The sequence below is a fragment of the Leuresthes tenuis genome, unplaced genomic scaffold (assembly GCF_036924035.1).
Source record: "Leuresthes tenuis unplaced genomic scaffold, fLeuTen1.0.hap1 SCAF_13, whole genome shotgun sequence".
NCBI classification, from domain to species: domain Eukaryota; kingdom Metazoa; phylum Chordata; class Actinopteri; order Atheriniformes; family Atherinopsidae; genus Leuresthes; species Leuresthes tenuis.
The window spans coordinates 21,847,494-21,869,695 of NW_027325367.1; the positions used below are offsets into that span (position 1 = coordinate 21,847,494).

The 22,202-nt window shown below is 40.2% G+C and overlaps 1 protein-coding gene across 1 annotated transcript in view; it reads left to right on the forward strand.

Moving 5' to 3' along the window:
* Positions 1-1,928: 1,928 nt before the first annotated feature.
* ptchd4 (patched domain containing 4) overlaps positions 1,929-22,202 on the forward strand; it is a 72,168-nt gene continuing 51,894 nt past the window's right edge. Inside the window, exon 1 of the mRNA XM_072362744.1 lies at positions 1,929-2,818. Within this exon, the coding sequence (XP_072218845.1) occupies positions 2,219-2,818 (600 nt within the window). The 5' untranslated portion in view covers positions 1,929-2,218. The remainder of the gene's footprint in view (positions 2,819-22,202) is intronic.

A 22,202-nucleotide genomic window follows, 5' to 3' on the forward strand; every position in this document is an offset into this window, starting at 1 on the left:
TTGCAGTGTGAGGCTCCACATCAGCTGTGATCCTGCGTACAAAAAGCTGTTAGTCCTTCAGCACATGAAGGCTCCACAGCCTGTACAGGAGCTATAATAGAGTCCATAAATTCCTTGTTCGCACGAATGTCTTGCAGCGTTTCAGTCCTCTTCTCAAGCTGTGTTATCCTCACAGAGAGTCGCTCACACTCTGTGCCGCTCACTGATATTGCAGGGTTAGGAGACATTGTTCTGTCCGATTCTCTTTGCAAACAGGAGGGCTAATACCGTTTGGAATGAAAGAATAAAATAATATCCAAGAGTTGTGGACAGAAGTAGAATTATTTAAAAGTTAATAAAGCAGTAGGAGGGAGCAGAGACTGTCACGGTCTATGTTTTGATTATTCTTATGTTTCAGGTTCTGTCACGTTTTATGTTGATCTTCATGTTTTCAGGTTTTGTCATGTTTTTTCCTCTGTCACTTAGTCTCACTCAAGTCACCTGTTTTTGTTCACAGCTGCACGTCATCACGAATAACCTACCCACAGTATTTAGTTTCCAGGTTCAGTCTCACTCATTGTGAAATCCTCACTTCAAGTCCCTTCCCGTGATTGAAGTCACGGTTCGCCTCATAGCCACAGTTAAGTTCATAGTCTTGTTTTCATTCTATGCCATAGTCTTGTTTTGTTTCGTCATAGTTTTAGTATATTTGATATCCGGCTCAGCTGCGATCTTTGTTCTTGCCTTTTTGCTTTTTTTTTTTGTTGGAATAAACCTTTTGCTTTTTGAAAGTCTGCATCTGGGTCCTCCCTTCCTGCATCAAACCTGATAGAGACACGTCTGCTTTTCAGAAGCAGGAAGTAAATCAGTGTTAAGTGCTACTGGGGATTTGATGCAAAATCATATTGGGCCACTGGTGGGCCTCATATCTGTTTCAACACAAATTTATTAAATCCAAACAAACCCCATTTATGGTACCCGTTTGGAGCACATGCACACATTTTCATTAACGAGGGCCAACATACTGTTTTCCTATTGTGGGTCCTACTTGGTTTACTCAAGAGGACCAAAAGAAGACATCCATGCCTGCTCAGTACCTATATACCCAACTACCCAGCATAACTCATCTGTGTTATAACTGCCAGGCACTCCTCCTATGTGCAGATGTTGACTGGAATGAGATAGTGATGAGTCATGCTGGATATCATCAGCTGCATAACTGAATCATTCTCAATAGCACAGTTGACTCACAGTAACGGTACTTATACAGATAACTAAGGTAATTTGTGATAAATTGGAGTCTCTGTACTTTTAAAAGTCAGTGCCATCAGGATGACAGTAAATGGTTATCGCTTAATAACGTCATCCTACTGTTTAGCATTTTTCTCCTGGGGATAAATATTTAGGTCAGTTTTAGTTATATTAGAATAAACTGGTCATTGGTACAGGCATTAGGCTGTATAATGCACTTGATACATTGCCAGAAGTGCAAATTAGTATATAAATATAATATAAGAATGTAACAATTTTGTATAAATACAATATTCATGATAGTAGTCCTAATATTCACGAAGTAAGCAGTATAATATATATGACTTGCCTGATCCGGTGTTACCACCTTGCCCGGCCTGTACAAACTACTCAGCATGCAGCACACAAGTTAGGTTTTCCCCATTCATGAAGCCAACACTGACTCATTCCTGCTAGTGCTGATGGTCATTCAGCCACCTGCAGGAACATTTTACAACTCTCATGTCGCATGTTGCCTCTCGTATTATTACAATAAACAGACACAATGAAGACCTCCAAGCGTCATTCCTCCTCCTCAACCACGCTACATGGTAACAGTGAAGTACATAAATTAGGCGCCACCGCTGGTTTGAGAGCTGTGCAGGCAAACAGGAGTCACACATGCACACCACAGCGGCTCGTCGCTGCTATGCAGCCGGTGCGAAGAAGACTTGCGGCTTATTCTCCATCATTCGAAGGAGGAATGGCGTGTGATCAGACAATACGGGCTCGTCTCAATTGCCTAATGCACGATGCTTTTCTGAATGCCTGTCTGTCTGTGTGTGTCCGCCCGTCTCGCCGCGAATTGCTGCAGTGCTGGTTTTCCAGGTGTTGAGTGTGAGAGTGGGTGTGCGTGCGTGTGCGAACGTGTGTGCATGTTAGTGCTGTTGTAACCTAGTGTAATTCTCTTATGAATCGTATTAAGCCAGGGAACTGAGTTTGATGTCACATGTGCTTCATTGGAGGATACGGGGCATCTGCAAGCTGGATTTTGTGGAGGATGCTGCGGCAAGTGATACACAGAGGGCTCAAGGCTTCGTTCTACTGGCTGGGCTTATTTGTTAGCAGGCACCCCGTTTTCTTCCTCACCGTACCCGCAGTCCTCACCATCATTTTCGGATCTACCGTGCTGAGCCGATTCAAGCCGGAGAGGGACCTGGAGGTTTTGGTCGCCCCGACTCACAGCCTCGCTAAGATCGAGCGTAGTCTGGCCAACAGCCTGTTTCCCATCGACCAGTCAAAGCACAAGCTGTACTCGGATTTGCATACCCCGGGCAGATATGGCAGGTTGATCCTGCTGGCCAAGTCCGGGGGTAACGTCCTGGAGCTGGCCGACCAGGTTCTGCAGGTCCACAAGCAGGTTTTGGATTTGCGCGTCAATTACAAGGGATTCAACTACACTTTCGCGCACCTCTGCGTCTTGAGTCACAGGGACAAGCGCTGCCTTTTGGATGATATAATCACCATCTTCGAAGATATCAGACAGGCTGTGCTATCCAACAGCACTTTCCATAAGGTGCCCCTGAGCTATCCAAACACAACATTAAAGGTGAGATTTTATTGCATATGCATGTCAGCCAGGCAGTGCACCAACAGTCGTTGTCATCATAATTTCTGAATGAACGGAATAGGCTTGTCTTCGCTCAGGCTGTGATGTGGGGCGGCAGATTCCTACATATCAGCCGGCGAGAGAACCCTCTCTTTAACACAGACAGTCGGCTTTTTCAGTGCTCCGCTTCCCTTGTTTGTGCAGGTGAATTGATTGGCTGCATGTAGCCCCAGACTACTCTGCTCTGGTTTTCCCTCTTACATATGTACCCAACACACGCGCACAGGGATATCCTTTTTTTTTTCTTCTTTTTTTAAAATTTTTTTTTAAATGCAGTGTCTCCTTGCCGGTTCCTGGCTGCACTGTGGCACCGCCACAGTAGCTGTTTTGGCTCTCAGGTGTTTTGCCTGCCTGTATATTGACTGCACATATGCAGGTGTATCACCCCTGACTAAATATGTCCAGATTCAGCACAAAGACATACAGCTCAACAATGATATTCAGAGGGCCAACACATACTTGAGGATGTGCTATGCAGAAGGAATTTTACATGTCTGATCAGTTTAGATTTTAATTGAAAAAAAAAAAATCTCCTGCACACATACATGTTGCTATACCACATGTAAATCACAGTCCAACTGTTCTGGGATCTGGCTGCATAACATATGCCTTTTGTAAACAGAAAATGCATCTCAGCACTCATAGCACTGTTACATAAATGTTACAAAATATGAATATATGCAGTGTTATGAAGCTACTTACTGAACTCAAGTTGATTAGATTATGAGGTACTATGGTACAGTTGCTCCATTTCTGTCTGGCACATCTTTAATGTGGCCTCAGGCTGATATAAACCCAAATTCAGTATCACATGCTGGGTCTTCTGAATGGCAGGTTGTTCCTTGCACTGAGATGTCACAGCAGTATGAACTGCACATAGTGTGTCAGTGTGTGAGCAGACCAGTGAAGACATCCAACATGCTTTTGCAAACTGACAGACTCCTGATATTGGGTTAGAGGTAAAGTATGGTTAGTATATCAAAATAATCGAATCCTTAATTTTTAAAATCAGATACTGAAAATACAAACCAAATTCCAAACAAGCGTGGAAACTGTCTAAAATATGATTAAAAATAGAACACAATGATCCCAAAAAATCTCATTAACCTTTGTTTTATTCAAAATAGCACATAAAAAACATAAGATACTGAAACATTTTACACTTCATGAAAAATATTATCTCATCATGAATTCAGTGTTAGCAATATGACAAAAAAATTTGAGACAATTTCAAAATGTCTGTGAACCCAGAAAACCAGTTTCTGCATTTCTGGATTTTGTTCACATGTTTTCTTCCTTGCATGATAGACCTTTGGCCAGAATTTGTGGAGGGCACATTGAACTGTGTTCATAGAAAATGATTTCTTAAAGTGCTCCATAACAGAATCATGCCTTCTTTAATGCTGTGTCACCATAGGGCCCAAAGATCACAGGTTGGTTGAATATTATAAAATTCCTTGCAGTTTTACTAAAGCAAAGACATTTGCTGAGGAATGATATGGAGATATTTGTGTTCATTCTGTGCTACTACTTACATGCAGTGCTGTTGAATTTTATCATCATAAAGTGCAGGTGTCGGTGACAGTTTATTTTAGTCACCATGCTGATACTCTGTAAAATACAGTTAATCTGTTGTAAAATGTAGTCTTGCTTGTTTGTTTATTTCGTCAATTTGGGTGCGTTTAAGTTTTGATGAATAACATTATTGCTTGATGATTGTAAATAGATTAAAATCACATGGCAAAGAAAGCTTTTGAATAGGATGCAGTAATCTAAAATCATCCAAACCTATTTTTTTGTGATTTCTTTGACATTTACTTTTTTTATTTGGTAAATGGTAAATGGACTTGTACTTGTATAGCGCTTTTCTAGTCTAGCTGACCACTCAAAGCGCTTCACTACATGCCGCATTCACCCCACTCACACACATTCATACAGCACGTCTTAGGGGATAACTACGTGCTTTCTAAGCATTCACACACATTCATACCCCCAATGATACACTGGGGGAGCAACGTGGGGTTCAGTGTCTTGCCCAAGGACGCTTCGACATGTATCCTGGGGAAGCCAGAGTCGAACCACCGACCTTCCGATTGGTGTGCGACTGCTCTTCCTCCTGAGCTACAGCCGCCCCTGATTTGGAACCTGATATCACATATTAAGCAGCATCTGTCAAAGATCAATACATCCCCATGGCAGAGATCTGCACTTGACTAAATGCTTTGTTATTAAGAGACAATTCATAAACAAGCCATAAACATAACTGCCAACGTAAAATTAGCATTTATAACTAGTGTGGTTGATCTTTGGTTGAGTGAGCTTTCAAGTTGGTATAAAGTTACCATTATGAATGGTGTATATACCAACAGTATCTTTTTAGAATGGCTAATCGACACATTGGCCCGCAGCTCAAAAGGTATGGATTTGACAATTCATGCTCAAAAGTTGTAAAACTGGTAAATGTTCCAGGCTCCAAAACAGTTATGTACCTTCTAAAATTGTTACATGCCTATATTTTGCATTAGATGGAAAGTTGCATATGCTCATAGTTGTACGTCTAAAAGCTCAAAAACATAAGATGCATAGGTTTCCTTTGCAAACTGTAACATGTCTGTGATATTGCAACTATAATCTGTTCAAAAATGCTTTGAAGGAGTGGTCTATACTATGAATAGGACTGTCGAATGATTATAAAATTCTTGTATATAAGTATTTGTTACACAAATAGTATGATTAGTGATAGAATTATCTTTCTTAATTCACTTTTATGCCCAATGATAGAATGAACCCACTCATAATCTAATAATTTATCTAACCCTTACAAAGAACAACAGCAATTTATTGGACATTAATATGGGGGGTACATTTAAAGATAAATCTCTGTTTAACTTTTAGGATTTCTTTAAAAAAAAATGTACAACACATATGCCATGTCCACAGCAGAAGATGGGTCCAACAAGATGATGTAATTTAAATAGTGTAAATTCTATCAATCAGTCAGCTCTATAAAGTTGTAGACAACAATGTGGCAATATGAAATTTTGTCAGTTTTTGACAATTATGCAACCATGATCGCAATTATCATGTAAAATGCAGTATATTAAAAACAAAGATATGACGAATGAGAGTGTCATATTTTATGGAACCTAGGTATGTAACTATATGGATAACAATACAGTTACCGATATTATCCCAATATTCTCAATTGCTGTACAAATGTCCAAAAAACACATACATTGAAATAATTTCACGAAATCTTGTGATTTTCTTTTCATACTAAAACATTAGAATCCAAAATCTTATCAGAATGAAACTTTCACATTAAAAGGAAAAGCAACCAGCACAGAAAGAGAGTTTATTATATAACTCGCTGTCAATATCCACTCACGTTTTTAAGTCACTATTATAAATATTACCGTATGTTCTTCCTAATGTTCATGAACACGTTTACATTATTTTATGCCGCCTTACATTGTGTCAAAGCCGACAGCAGACTGGGTGCCTTCGGTTCCGTTTCATTTGGAGACACTTAGCAACACAGCTGCTAACACGGCTCGCAGCTGCTCAGCTAGGAGCTTCTAAGTGTCTCAAAACGGAAAATGTTGCATTGTAGGAGGATAGATACTGCGCGAAACTTTGGTATACATCATTGACAAGTTATCAACAAGTTAAACAATCTTGCTAAAGCCGAAGTCCCTCACATGTATTTGAACCAAAGCATGTGAGTGGAGCTGAGCGGTAAGAATTTCCGCTCCTCGCTCACCTAAGTGTTCGCTCTCCCCGCTCCACCGCTCAAAGTCGCACCAAAACGCTCCGCTCAGTTCTGCTGCCTGCTCACCAAAAAAATGTATTCTGCTCCGATGAAATCGCTCCTCGTTCAAATTTTAAAGAAAGAGCAATTCATATGGGGACATACTGCATGGTGTACGTGCAGTTGGTTTGTTGCGTTACACAACGAACGATTTTTGAAGTGTAGGCTTACAGTTTTGTTAATTGTTGAAGGCGCAGGTGAATTCTGGGTGGATTTGTGCATGCCCCTGGATTCGTGGTGTGAGTGATATCGGAGCGGAACTGCAGCATTTGATAAAAACTTGCTTCACGCTCCGACTATATTTTGCACCCTCTGCTTCTTGCTCACTCCCTGCTTTGCTCCGTTGACATGCTCTGATTTGAACCGTTTGCTTACCTTGCATTGGCTGTAAAGCTGTGGATGTTGCATCTTTTTTCTTGCATGTTGTGCAAACAGGATAATTGTCTTCCACCAATTATCCCTCTGCATTCTTAAAAAAACAAAATATGCCCAGACCTCGGATTCTGTCCTTTTAGTGGGGTGGAAAATGTCCTGCATGCTCTCAGCGCTTTCCGCCATGCTTTTATTGTCAATGCGTACGTTACAAGCTACGTATTCTTGCGAGACTTGGATGAGGCCGTTATTACATATCCCGATAATCCACCAACATAATGAGATTAATTTAAACATAAACGATAATCTTTATTGCGTAAACTTTTACCGTGATTTACCGTAATACCGTTAACCGTTACATCCCTAATGGACCCATTAAGGATGTGCATCTATTTCATATAAGATAATTTGGTAAGTATGTATATACATTGGGTAAGATATGATTCAGGGGCGAAACATTTTTAAAAAGAACGATTTGGTTAGATTTAATTCTATTTTATTTAGTTCAGTCTGATTCAATTCTTTAGCACAGATATTCATTTTCCAGTCTCAATAAAAACAATCCATTTCTATAAATATTGCATTGGTTAGCAACTTTCAATCAGATACTATGTTTATTAAAAAAACAGATCACAACTATTTAGGACCACTGATTTTAGCCACAATCAAAAATATTGCAATGCCTTTGTGTTTGCATACTGCAAAAGTGTATACTGGATCTAAGAGCCAATAATATAATTTTTTTTTATTTTCTATTTTCTGGGAAATGTACTATTTGTATCAGTGTCTTTTAGATTTGTCAGTCTGGTCTTTATGTATGCAAATGTTGACTTGTATCTGTAAAAACACTGCTAGAACATCAATTACCTACACATTGTGGTTTATATTATATGGTATATTTGCTGGTATACTATACATATTATTTTACTTTTAGATCAGTAACTTCTGTCCAACATGAACCACAATATTTCCCATGTGAATGTTGTTGCCACCTCCTTCCTGTCAAGTCACTGCACTTTCCGTGTTTCCAAAACCTAATTTTCTCTGCCTCTGTCCGATGAGCTGTCTAGGCTAATTAATTTATCTGACGTTTAAGGCCTCATCCTGCTCTTTGATGTCACAACTGGGATTTATTTCTGTGCTTGTTATAAAGGTGTAGTCTTTGTATGAAAAAAAAAAAAAAATCAGCTTTTTGCCATTCTGAAGTTTAGCTCTGCACCAAGGAGAATACTGCTTAAGATATATACTGTTGTTATGTTCGGTCTTCTGTATTTTCAGTTGTGTGATCTTTGATTATATTATGTCATGAAAATATTTAAGTCTTTGCAATTTTTTTTTTAACATTATTTTTATTCAACGTTTTCAAAAATTCGAACAGTCCAGCACAGTACATACAGATTATATGAAATATTTAGCAAATCCATAATACATCCACAGCAATGATATCAAAAGTCCTTATTAGGTCTTACATTTCAGGCAGCTGCAGTCTGAGCTCCAAGGTACCACAACACTTTGTCAAACTTTGCTGTAAAAAGGTCATTCTGACCATTAATAGGAAATCTTAGTCTTTCCAGGGAAATATAATCTGATATCAAAGACTTCCACAACTTTAATGAGGGAGGTTCATCTCCTATCCATTTGGTCATAACAGCCTTTTGGCCCAATATAAGCAGAAAATGTACAGTGTTCTTATGTGATCTTAGTGAGTCAGGGATATAACCCAATAAACATAATATGGGATTAGGCTGTATTTGCTGCTTTGTTATCTTACCAACCTCATTGCATACAGTTTGCCAAAACCGTTGAATCTTTTCACATTCCCAGAGGCAGTGAAGTCTTGTCCCTAAAATAGTCTTACATTTTGGGTAGTTTGGAGAGGCCTCTGCTGTATATATACTGTATATATATGGAGATATGTAAACATTCTGTAAAATATTATATTTTATTCCTCTGAATCTGTTACATATGGATATTTTTTATGTATTATTTCCATATTTCACTGTCTATTGTTGTTTTCAACCGGGTCTCCCATATTTTCCGTAGGAATGATAGTCTGTCTGTTTTCAGATATTACAATTTGGAATAAAATTTGGAGACAAAATGACCTTGTTTAAGACTATCTCAAAGAGTCTTTTCTAATAAGTTAAAGTCATCTGGAAGACTGAGAGTATCCATTTTAGTATACACATAATGTCTGACCTGGAGATATTTTTAAAATTCTTTGTTTTGTAATTTATATGTAGCCTGTAATGATTCGAATGTTTTAAATGTCCCCATAACCCAAAGGTCATAAATATGGTAAATTCCTGCTTCACACCAGTTCTAAAAGTTAGGTCCAATGCCCCCTCTGGTTAATTCAGGATTGTCAATTACTGTTGTTTAACAACTCAATTTATATTTAGTCCCGAATAATTTCCGTAAAGAATTCCAAGTACTACACACATTAGTAATTAGATAATTGTCTTTCGCCATAATTGGTAATTCACTCCTACGTTTGTCAAGTAAGTTGACAGGAGAGTACGGTTTGGAAAAGGCTGCATCAATTTCAAACCATGGCAGCTTCGGTTTAGCAGTTGACCATATTGAAATAATTCTGGCTTGCATTGAAGTTGTATAGTATGTAGTGTTGGGAAGGCCCCATCTTCCTTGCTCTTTTGGTAATTGTAAAATATCTAATTTAATTTTAGGCTTCCTGCCAGCCCATATAAAGTCAGAGATAGCTTTATTTATATATTTAATGTTGTTTCTCTTCAAAGATATGGAGAGCATAGGTAGAGGGTAAATAATTTTGGGAAGAATTGTCATCTTAATAAGATTGACTCTGCCAAGAAAGGATACAGGAAGCTTCTTCCAGCTCAAAATCTTGTCTTTAATGTGTTTTACCATGGGGTAAACATTTTGTGTTATTTTAACCCCCAGATATGTGAATCTATCTGGTGCCCAGCAAAAAGGTTTTACAAAGTCAGGTTCACATTCATATGAAATACAGAGAGGCATAATTTCAGATTTTGTAAAATTAATCTTGTATCCAGAAATTTTACAGAACTCTTTCACACATTGGATTAGCGTGGGTATTGAATTTTGTGGGTCTGTTAAGGAGGATGTTGTCAGGAGGATATCATCCGCATTCCTTTGATATTGGAGGTTTGCCGGAGAGCAATTGCTAATGGCTCTATAGCTAAAGAAAACAGAGGTGATAGTGGTGACCCTTGAGCTGTGTCTCTGTTAAGTTGAAATTGGGCAGAAATTAGACCATTTGTTAAGACTGAGGCAGTGGGTATTTTATATTAAAGCTGTACCCATCGAACAAAATCTTATTGAAAGCCAAATCTTTTCAACACCTCAAACATGTATTTTTCGCTCAATACGATCAAATGCTTTTTCTGCATCCATTGTTACTATAGCACCTGGAGTTTGATGAAAATTAAGATGGTGAATAATGTTAATTAAACGTCTTGTGTTGTTTGATGAAGTACGGTCTCTCACAAACCCTGTTTGGTCTGCATTAACTATATCAGTCACTACTCTTTCTAGTCGATTAGCTATTATTTTTGAGTGTATTTTTACATCCACTCCTAATAGGCTAATTGGGCGATAAGACGCACATAGCTCTGGATCTTTCCCTTTTTTGGGGATAACTATAATATGAGCTAAGTACATAGATTTTGGGACTTCATCCTCTTCAAAAGATTTGTTGAACACGCTTTGTAGTAGTTTGTTAATTTTAAGTCTTTGCACTTTTAAACAAACTTGTACACACACACACACATATTTATATATATATGCAGATTTTGGGTCAACTGTTATTGTTTTATTTGTGATCTATAAATAAATTGACTTGACTAGATGATCTTGGAAAATGCAGTTATTTATAATTGAAAAAAAGAATCTGCACTTAAATCCTTGGACTTTGCCATACCTTATACGCCAATCAGCCAAAACATTACAACCACCTGCCGAATATGGAGATTGCTCTCCTCATCCTGTCAAAAGGGCTCTGACCAGTCAAGGCGTGGTCAAAGAACATTTAAAGGTGTCCTGAAGTGTCTCGTACCAGAACCTTAGAAAAGAATCCTTTGGGCCCTGTGGGTTGTGGAGAGGGTCTTTGTTTATTGGGCTTGCTACCCATGGATGCTTATCAGATCCCATCAGATTGGTATTTGGAGAGTTTTGGTGGGTGATTGGTCTACAAAAATGTTTAGTTTGTCAGTGGTCATAATGTTATGGCTGATAGGCGTATAAGTCAAATCGTCCAAACACTCATTTTTATATGGACACTTTAAAACTATTATCTGCATTGAATTATGGTTATCAGCATGAAGTTAGAGGTTTTGTCAAGTTAAATGTGTTAATTTGAAAACAAAAAGACATGTTAAAACTTGTGCACGTTATTTTTTTCTATAAATTCTTAAATCATTATGTCACATTGTCCTTGGACCACTATTATGTGAAAACCTCAGTTTCCAGGCACATGATATCTCTACCTCTTACCTTTAGAAATTAACCATGCTTTTAGAGAAAACAGGTATGTGTTCTGCTGTATTTTAGCCTTAAAATATCTGATCAATGTTGTAATGCTCTGATTGACAGAATGATCAACAATTGTGCAATTATAATTGAGTACAATCGTAGTGCTGGTTGTTTTGTCACGGGCCGTGAAGACACAGGACACAGGTGCAGGGTCTTTTCAAAGCAAGAGTGTTTATTTGCAATAAACAAGTCAAGGATCTCCAAAACGGTGCAAAGCAAGGGGCCTCAATAACTATGTTAGAGGAGGGTACAACTATGAAAATTGTCAAAACAAAAACTCTCTCTAGTCTATGAGGAAAACAGAAAACTATGAAAGATTATAATTAAACTCTACACACTCTACTAAAGAGGTGGAACAAACAAATGACGCTCTCGAAAACGGAGGCACTATGAAACTTTACAGAAAACATAAATCGCTCCATGAAGGGAGGTATTATGAAACTTAACTCTTAATATTAGGCTCTCCTTTAACGGAGGCGCAAAGATCTCTATGAACAAAACACAAAATCTTTCCATCAACGGAGGAACTATGAAACTTGAACAATAACTGAAAAATGCAACACTCCTCTATCGTAGGTTCTATGAAATATTATCGAGAACAAGAACCACTCCTTAACGGAGGAACAAAACAGACTATGAAAACTTACAGTGACTAAACTATGGCTATGGAATGAATTACAAACAAAGATAACACTGTATGAGGATCGCTCAACTACGGGCTCGTGGATTCAAGACGGGGATTTCTGTGGTACAAGACACTAGAGTGAGGAACGTGGCAAGTTACAACACACTGGCACAAGACAAGGGAGACGCAGACTATTTGAAGACATGAGGAGCCATGGGGAACAGGTGGAAACACTTTGGAATCAGGGAAGACAATCAGATGTTTGACACAGGACGAAGGGTAAGATACCTGAAACGAGAGGGAAGTTAATATTTCAAAAGAAAACAGGAAATGACGAGACAAGATATGAATCAAAACATGAAACGTGACATGTTTAACTGCATTTTCAGCGTTTGCCTTTAGAATTGAGGAAGAATTTGTATATCTTGTAGTCACAGGAAAAAAATTGAAATTTACATGCTAAATGGTTCGAGGGACTCTTTAAGCGAAGAATGTTCATATACAGCAAATATTGTTCTTAATTTTTTTTTTTGTGTGGTGCCCTATTCTCCCAATTACCATCATGTCATATTTTCTCTATCTCTCGTAAACAAAGAAATGTGGTCTCTTTTCATAAACAAGTACAGAAGATAAAGCAGAACTTAAGGGGTTTTTTGGCAGATAGAGAAATTTTGTTATAATTTTGTCTCAATCTTTGAATCAAAGATATAAAACCTTGTGTTTTAGTGCATAGTCAGGGCACTTTCTGGTTCAGTGTGGTGTGAAAATGTTTGTACAGAAGCATGTTAGAACTGCTGAGATTTATTTGAAATGCTTAGGTGAAAATCAGCTGTTGACTAATTTGAGCTTTGTGCAATTACATATTTCACACTCGGAAAACTCACAATGAAAAATTTGTAGCACTAAATAAAATTAGTTTAGAGAGTAATGACATTACCTAGCAATAACTGGTCATTTACATTTACTTATCTACGGCAGTCAGTTACAAAGTCTCTTTCTCTGACAGGACATCTGGCTGGTGATTTATGAATGGGCTTGGTAATGTTTTTACAGATTTTGATTGCGATGAATTGTTTCTAGAAACTGAGGCAAAAAATTCAGAGTGATTTCTTTTAACCTACGCAAGTGAGCTTTACATTAAGCTTGACACTGTTACACAGTACATTAGGAATTGATTGTTAAGATGTTACATCACATCTATAATAAACCCAGAGAAGCTCTTTAAATTCTAAATGGTTCTGGTGCAGAAATAAAACAGTGGCAAGCAAGAGTTAAAATTCCCAACACAATATTTTGTATGTACATTTACTTAATGTAATTGTATAATTACCACAGAAAAAGAAAGCTTATTTTTTTTTTACATATGTACAGTTGGTCACTGTCAATGAAATCCACAACAACTTTACCATTTGTCACGGTCAAACTATGGACCCGAACCCAAATGCACAAAGATCAAAGTATCAAAATAAATGTTTTATTGAACAAAATAAACAAACAGAAAATCATTCTTGCAAGGCTGGGCTAAGAAAAGGAAACAAACAGAACATCACTCTTGCAAGGCTGGACTAAGAAAAGGAAACAAATAGAAAATCACTCTTGAACAAAGTATCAAAAAACAAGACCTGACGATGGACAAAAGACGCTGGTTCACTGACATGGGACAAGACGAACTGGCACTGAAGAAAGGGAGACACGGACTATATATACACACACAAGTTAAGGACACAGGTGGAAACAATCAGGGCGGAGACAGGTAATTCCAAAGGCGGGAAAACAGACAAAGGGGAAAGTAAATCTAACAACAACAGGCACAGACAGAAGGGTGGAACCAAAATAAAACAGGAAATCACCAGACAACATAAACACGAGACAGCACTGAATAAATTAACTTAACATTTTTTTCTTGGACATGACTTCCTGGCTACGAACATGTTAAGAGTGAGTCTCTTAACTGAGAAGACAGGACCACCGTCAACCATTCGGGTGGGTGGAGGAGGTGCGGCTGCAGGAACCATGGGACTCTCCTTAACAGGTTTGAGCCTGCCTGTGAAAAGTAAAATGCATCCTCATGGACCTGGGAAGGCGCAGACGGACAGAGACAAGATTAACCACTTTGGACACTGGAAATGGACCCACAAACCTGGGAGCCAACTTCCGGGAGATGACATGGAGTGGCAAGTCCCATGTAGAGAGCCAGATTTTCTGGCCCGTCTGGTATGCAGGAGTTGGTCAGCGTCTCCAATCTGCAGCCTTCTTCATGCGATCCGCACTACGCAGGAGGGCCTCCGAGCAGCTGCCCAGATGCAGTGGCAACACCGGACCACGGCATAGGCAGACGGAACGGTGACCTCTTTCTCTGTCCCAACAATGGAGGTTGATAGCCAAAGACACACTGGAAGGGAGTCAACCTGGTGGCTGCAGTAGGAAGAGAATTGTGGGCGTATTCCACCCAAGTCAGGTGCTTTCTCCAAGACGATTGGTTCTGGGATACCAGGCACTGACACAATGTCTTTAGGAAAACCATGGATACGGAACACATTTTTTAACATGATTTCTGCGGTCTCTTTGGCAGATGGCAGTTTAGGCAAGAAAATAAAATGAGTCATCTTAGAGAATTTGTCCACCACTGTAAGAACAGTAGTGTTACCTTGGGAGACCTGGAGTCCCATGACAAAGTCCAAAGAAATCTCAGCCCACGGTTGAGAGGTTGCAGCAGCCCCATTCGAGCATGGGAGGAGGTCTTGTTTCTGGCATAGACAGGGCATGCCTCCACATACTCTCGGACCTCATGTTCCATGGAGGCCCACCAGAATCTTTGCAGTATGGCGTACATGGTTCTTTTGATTCCCGGATGGCAGTGCGCTTAGAGGTGTAAGCCCAGTGAATCACCTGCGGACGCATAGTAACAGGGACAAACAGGCAATTTGCTGGACAACCACTAGGTGTAGGGTTCTCACCATTAGCCCGCTTCACCTATGCTTCTATCTGCCATGCCACTGCTCCTACCACACGATACAGTGGCAGGATGGGTTAAGGGTCTTTGGCAGCAGGCCTGGGGTCAAACAGATGAGACAGGGCATCAGGCTTGGTTTTCCGGGACCCCAGCCTGTAAGACAAAACAAAGTCAAAACGGTTATAAAACAGAGTCCACCTGGCTTGGCGGGAGTTCAAACGCTTGGTCTTGCGAGTATACTCCAGGTTCTTTTGATTGGTCCCGATCACAAATGGATGTTGAGCCCCCTCTAACCAATGTCTCCATTCTTCCAATGCTATTTTGACGGCAAGTAGCTCACGATTACCAACATCATAGTTCCGTTCTGCTGGTGAAAGCTTCCTAGACAGGAAGGCACGAGGATGCAGCTTGTGATCCTTGGCAGAGCGCTGTGAGAGGACAGCCCCTACTTCTTCGTTGGAGGCATCCACCTCCACCACAAACTGCCGACTGGGGTCAGGGACTGTGAGAATGGGAGCCGTGGTAAACATCTCCTTGAGCCAGGTGAAAGCCTCCTCAACTTGGGGAGACCACTGGAACGGAACCTGAGGAGAGGTGAGATCATGGAGAGGATGTCACGGTTTATGTTGTGTTCCATGTTTTGTCTCGTCATTTCCTGTTTTATTTTGAAAAAAGCACTGACCTTCTCCTCTCGTTTCAGGTATCTCGCCCTTCCTCCTGTGTCAAGCGTCTCATTGTTTTCCCTGATTCCCAAGTGTTTCCACCTGTTCCCCTTGGTCCCTCATGTTTTTAAATAGTCTGCGTTTCCCTCGTCTTGTGCCAGTCTGTTGTCTCTCCCCATGAACATCATTGTCCCACAGTTTCTACAGTCCTAGTTCCTCGAGCCTGCAGTGAGCGATCCTCCTGCAGTGCTATCTTGTTTTGTAAATTATTCTTGTTCATAGCCTTAGTTTATTTATTCTATACGGTAAGTTTCATAGCCTTTTTTGTTCCTCCGTTTTCAAGGAGAGATTTTCCATTGTAACTTTTCATAGTCGCCTCCGTTAAAGGAGAGCTTTAAGTTAAACGTTAAAGTTTCATAGTGCCTCTGTTTGTTAAGAGTGCGTCTTTTGTTAAATCCGCCTCGTTAGGAGAGCGTGTCTTTGTTTCGTTAAAGTGATCATAGCTTTTCTGTTTTCCTCCCAGTTTGGAGAGATTTATGTTGGTTAACTTTCACAGCTGCGCTCATCCTCCACACCATAGTTACTGAGGAGAGTGCTTAGGTTTTTCACAGCCCTTTTCTTTGCTCTGCCTGGAGATTGCCCTGCCTTGCTGTGCTCTGTGTGCTTTGTTAAAATAATAAAACCCTCTTGGAATCCAAAAAGACCCTGCGTCTGTGTCCTGAGTCCCCTGGTAACTGACAGAGGAGAAGCTATTGTGCTGAAGTTTCTGATAAACCGCCTGTAGAAGTTAACAAAGCCCAGAAACTGCTGGACCTTCTTGCGGTTATCAGGTGTAGGCCACTGAGCCACAGCGCTAACTTTAGCCAGGTCCCATTTGCATCTGCCCAGGGGCTATGATGAAGCCCAGGAATGACACAGATTTGGCATGAAATTAAATTTTTTTCAGCTTTCACATAAAGCTGGTTCTCCAGCGCCAAGACTCCCATGGCCAATATGGGAGTCTTGATCTGGAGAGAAGATCAGGATATCGTCCTAATAGACAAACACAAACTGGTTGAGGAATTCCCTCAGTACGTCATTGATTAGTGCCTGAAACACTGCAGGGGCATTGGTCAGTCAAAATGGCATCACCAGGTATTCGTAATGCACGAACAGAGTGTTAAACCCAGTCTTCATCCCCTTCTCTTATGCAGACCAGGTCTTATGCATTTCTCAGGTCAAGCTTCGTAAAAATCTTGGCCTGTTGCAGTTGTTCGAAAGCAGATGGCATGAGAGGAAGAGGGTACCAATTCTTAATGGTAATGTCATTCAGAGGTCCATAGTCAAAACAGGGTCTCAGGGAACCATCTTTTTTCCCCACAAAGAAAAACCCTGCCCCTGCTGGGGAGGATGAGGGACGGGTGAGTCCTGTTTTTAAGGATGCCTCAATATACTCAGTCATGGCAATCTTTTCTGGACCAGAGATGGAATATAACCTCACCTTGTGGACCGTGCCCCCGAGATGAAGTCGATGGGACAGTCATAAGGTCAATGGGGTGGTAGCGATGTGGCCTTACTTTTACTGAATGCCTCCCCGAGATCATGGTAGCACCTGGGAAGGGAGGTCAGGTCAGGCCGATCAACCTTTAGTTGTCTGTGTGAGATGGGACAGAGACAGAGTTAAGGTCAGCAACCAATCCCAATTTCGACCTTTTCGTTCAGTTCGAGCCCTGTCCCTTCCCCGGGTGCCCCCAGCTGATAACCTTCCCGTTACACCAGTCAATGTGGGGGTGATATCTCTTGAGCCAGGGGAATCCCAGGATCAGAGGGTATTGGGCTGACTGAAACAGGTGAAAAGATATTAGCTCATGGTGATCCTAAATGCTCACTTCAACCGGATGAGTGACATGGGTAACTTTGAAAATGACACTGCCATCTCAAGCACTAGCTTCCCAGGGCTGAGGTAACAGTTCAGTCTTGACACCCACCTTGTGAGCCAAGCTCCAATCCATGACACTTTCATCTGCCCCAGAGTCAATTAACCCTCCCAGAGAGACTGTGATAGTTCAGTTCAGTTCAGAGCTTTATTGTCCCTCTAGGGGAAATTTGATTTGCCGTAGCAGTCCAAACACAACAACAATGATAATAAATAGTCAAACTGTGACATAACAAACATAAAAGTCACAGAGTACAGCACAACCAAAAACTTGATTTAAAAGACTGTAGTGAACTCGTCTGGCATTTAATACAAACTTAAGACTTTAAATGACTGCAACATTCTTTTGTGGGGATGGTCAGTGTGGAAATACCAGATGGGGGATTTCTAGAGTTTTCTCAGCCCCTCTTTCCACAGACCTGTGCCATAAATTTAGGTAAATGCATTAATAGCTTAGTGCTAACTAAGCTGAACAAACAATGGACCCTCGCAGGAGAGTATTGGGGAAAACCAGAACAGGACCCTTCCGACCCTATATGGGTCAAAGTAAACAATGGTGACAGTTTGCCCTGACTCTGACTCAAGCCAGAGACAGTCACAGCACGGACCTCTCAAAAGGATCTCACCCAGAATCACTTTTTAGCTGAATCTTGAAACTGTATTAAATGTGCTTTATATCTGTCAGGAACGCTGGAGAGGTAGGACCCAGATGCAGTTCTTTTAAGTTAAAAAAAAAAGGTTTATTTCCAACAAAAACAGGGAGCAGGTCCAAAACACAAAGCGAGGCAGAGCCGGATTCAAAAATACTTAATGTTAGAAAATAAACAAGGCAAGGCTAAATAAATAAACAAGACTATGCAAACGAGACAAGACTATGGCATGAAATAAATACTGTGACTATGACTATGACTATGAGGCAGGAAACCAGACTTATCTTTCGTGGGCTGTAGCATGAAGGGTTAGCGAGGATTCTGCAATGAGTGAAAGGAAACCAGGAGACTGAATGCTGTGAAGGGAGGGATTAGTGATGACGTGCAGCTGATGACAATGAAACAGGTGAGGGGGGTGAGTGAGACTAAGGTGAGGGGAGAAACATGGCAAGAACATAAGCTGAAAACATGAAGATCAAAACATAAACTGTGACATAAAAAACATACATGAAAATACCTTTTTCATGATCGTACGTGGAAGGATACGAAAGAAGTACTTCATTTGGAAAATGACTAATGAGCTTATGGAGCCACATTGCCCCCGAGTGGTTCGTACTACTAAATAGCTCAACCCAAAACTAAGTCAACAACTTGCCTATGACATGTGACATTTATATGAAATAATGCAACTGTTAACCAATGCTTCAGCTGTTTCTTATTATATTCCGTGTTTAACACAGGAAAATAACATTGTTTGGTTCGTTATTCATACGTCATAATTTTTCAGATATCCATCTGAATTTTGAGACTCATAACCATCATGTTATGTTATGTTGTTTTGATGTCTTTATATCCTAAGTTTATGCTATATCTTTACCCTTTATATCTAAACAAGTTATGGTGTTTTTAGAATCCTCTGAACAAATGTTTATGAGACGGAGGAATGCAGGAGTCGAATTGCTTTGAGGCACCCTCGTTGCAGGTCGCCTTACAAAATACGCCCAGGCAGACGTCACAACAGTTTCAGGCATACCATTGGCTGAAAGTGTAACGTAGGCCTACGTCATGCCCCGCCTCCGCGAATCAAACTCCAGAAACCACGAGGAAAAGTCAGAATAAAGAATAGAGAATAGAGATGAGAAGATGAAGAGCAGAGAGTTTTAAGATTGATGGAATGCGAGTCTGGCGGAGAGTCTTTGAAAATGGCTGGAGAGGAAGATGAGATGGAAGAAGAAGGTCCGAACAAAGACAGAAAGAGAAGAATGTAGTAGAAAGATATGTTTTGCATTTTTGTTCATCCGTCATCCTGTCTCCTCTCTATAGCGCATTTTAAACTCTGCTGCTGCAGCTTCTTCACCTAATTTTGATCACCAAAAGGAGCCAGCGTTAAGCTTGTCAACCTTTTTATCAATCTTTGGTGAATTTAAGTTCACCTCATCAGAATTGGTCAGCAACCAAAACCAACCCTTGGACAATTTTGTCATTATTTGCGGTGAATTCCGACACACCACCCGCTCGTCTTCAAGCAACCAGAAGCGCTCCAGGGCAGGAAAGCGACCAGTCCAGTCCCTGAAAGTCAACCACAATGACAGCCACGAGATGCAGAACCGAGAGAGACCCAGTGGGACCCGATGGCGATTACCTGTGGTTCGGAGCTGACTTAACCGTAAGCTCTGCCCTGTTCTTACATTTCAGACAGTATGCGGTGGGTGTAGAGAGAATTTGCTATTAAAATGATAAATTAATCCAAGCTTTTAGCCTTTAAATTCAAATAGTAACAAAGCTCGACTATTTGAATGATTCCGGTATCCATCCATCCCCTCCCTTTAGTTATTTTCAATTCACTAAGTGTTTCTTATGTAATCATCCATATTCAAAACATTTCTCCTGTTGTCTTAAGGTTCATGTCTTTGGTCATGTCATTTTAATAAATGGTTCATATATATACATATATAAAATCAATTGGCTTTTGTGTATGTGTTCTTTACATACGTTTGAGTCCAACAAAACGAGAATTCAGAAGTAGCAACTATATGAGACTGGAATTGATTAATTATTTATTGATAATTGATTATTAATTTAACATACCAGAATCGTAATATTCTGTCTTTTTCCTTCGATTGAAGGTGGTGCCCTAAAACGAGATAAAATAAGGCTTATTCAGATAGTGAGAACTTTTGGCTAAATCCTTATATCTTATCACATCACGCTACGTGTGTCCGCTATAAATAAATATTGTTGGTGCCTTGTGTGCCGGCGATATATAATTTGGCTACAAGACAATACATCCTAAAACAGATAAAATACGTCTCCTATAAAATGTCGAAAGGAAAAAATGCCACAAGAACAGTGCATTTAAAGGTTGTGCATAATTGCATTGATTGCACGTGGAACAAAGGAATATTTGCACCTGTTTGTACCCTAGGTAGCTTGTATCTCCTTCCAGATGGCAGAGAAATAAATTCCTCCAATAATGGGTGGTCAGGGCTAGACAAGATGGACCGAGTCTTCTGTAAGACTCGTCTGTCAAAAATATTTGAGAGAGACAGCTGCTGCATGCCAATTATCTTATTTGCATCTCTCACAATTTTGTGCAGATGATTTTTGTTTTTAATCGACAGGTTTCCATAAAATGAGATCAAGCAAAAAGTTAAAACTGACTCAATAAAAGATCTGTAAAACAAAACCATCAAGGTCTTATCGACATTAAAAGATTTTAGTCTGCGCAGAAAGTATAATCTTTGCAGGCCCTTTTTGCAGATTGATGAGGTATTTAGTTCATGTGTCAAGTTTTTATCGATTATTGTTGTACAAATATTTGTACGAATGCACCATCTCCACTGCCGTACCCTTAATAATAGTTGAGTAAGCTGTATGTGGTTTTTTTAACATTTAACTTGAGGAAATGTCTGTCGCACCACTCCACAATGTCTGTCGTAACTGGCCCATGGTCAACCTCTTCATCCTGGAGTAAACTGACTAGGACCGTGTCATCAGCAAATTTCATGAAGTGCCTGTCAGTGTAATGGCTCCTGCAGTCATTTGTGTATAGAATAAACAATAGAGTGAACAAAACACACCTGTGGTGAACCTGTAGAAATCATCTTCTTTTGGGATAAAACATTGATTACCCTGACTGACTGAGGCCTACCTATTAAGAAGTCTGTGAGCCATTTCGTCATTCCAGGATCAAGACTAAAAAGGGTCACTAATTTATGGTATAAGGTCACTGGCTGAATTGTATTAAAAGCTGAGGAAAAGTCTTCAAATAAAAGTCGAGCATGGGTTTTCTTACCCTCCAGATGCTTCTAAAGGAAGTTTATTCTATTTGGCCGATAAGCAAATTGTATCAGGTCAAGCAACTCTTGTACCTTGTTCATCAGAAAATCCCTGATCAGTTACTCAAAACTCTTCATGACCAATGAAGTGAGAGCTACTGGTCTAAAATCATTCAGGTCTTTAGGAGATGCACACTTGGCCACGGGTACTATAGTGGACTCCTTCCACAGTAAGGGGACCTTCCCCTGAGTAAGAAATTAATTAAATAGGTCACTGAATAGCATGGTGTTTTACCTGGATGTTGGTCAGGGAGCGGAAGGGACTGCTCGTGAAAGAGGGGTAACTCACCCGAAATCCCTCTTTCAACTGGTGGACTCTCTCTTTAACTGGGAATACTGGCAGCAGATATCCCAGTTGTCCACAACAGAAACACCTCCCTTCCTGTAGGCGTCGGCGTCGCACCTCTGCAGAAAACTTGGCCCTTCCAAGCAGCATGGGCTCCTCCGTCTCGCTGGAGGGCTCTGCTC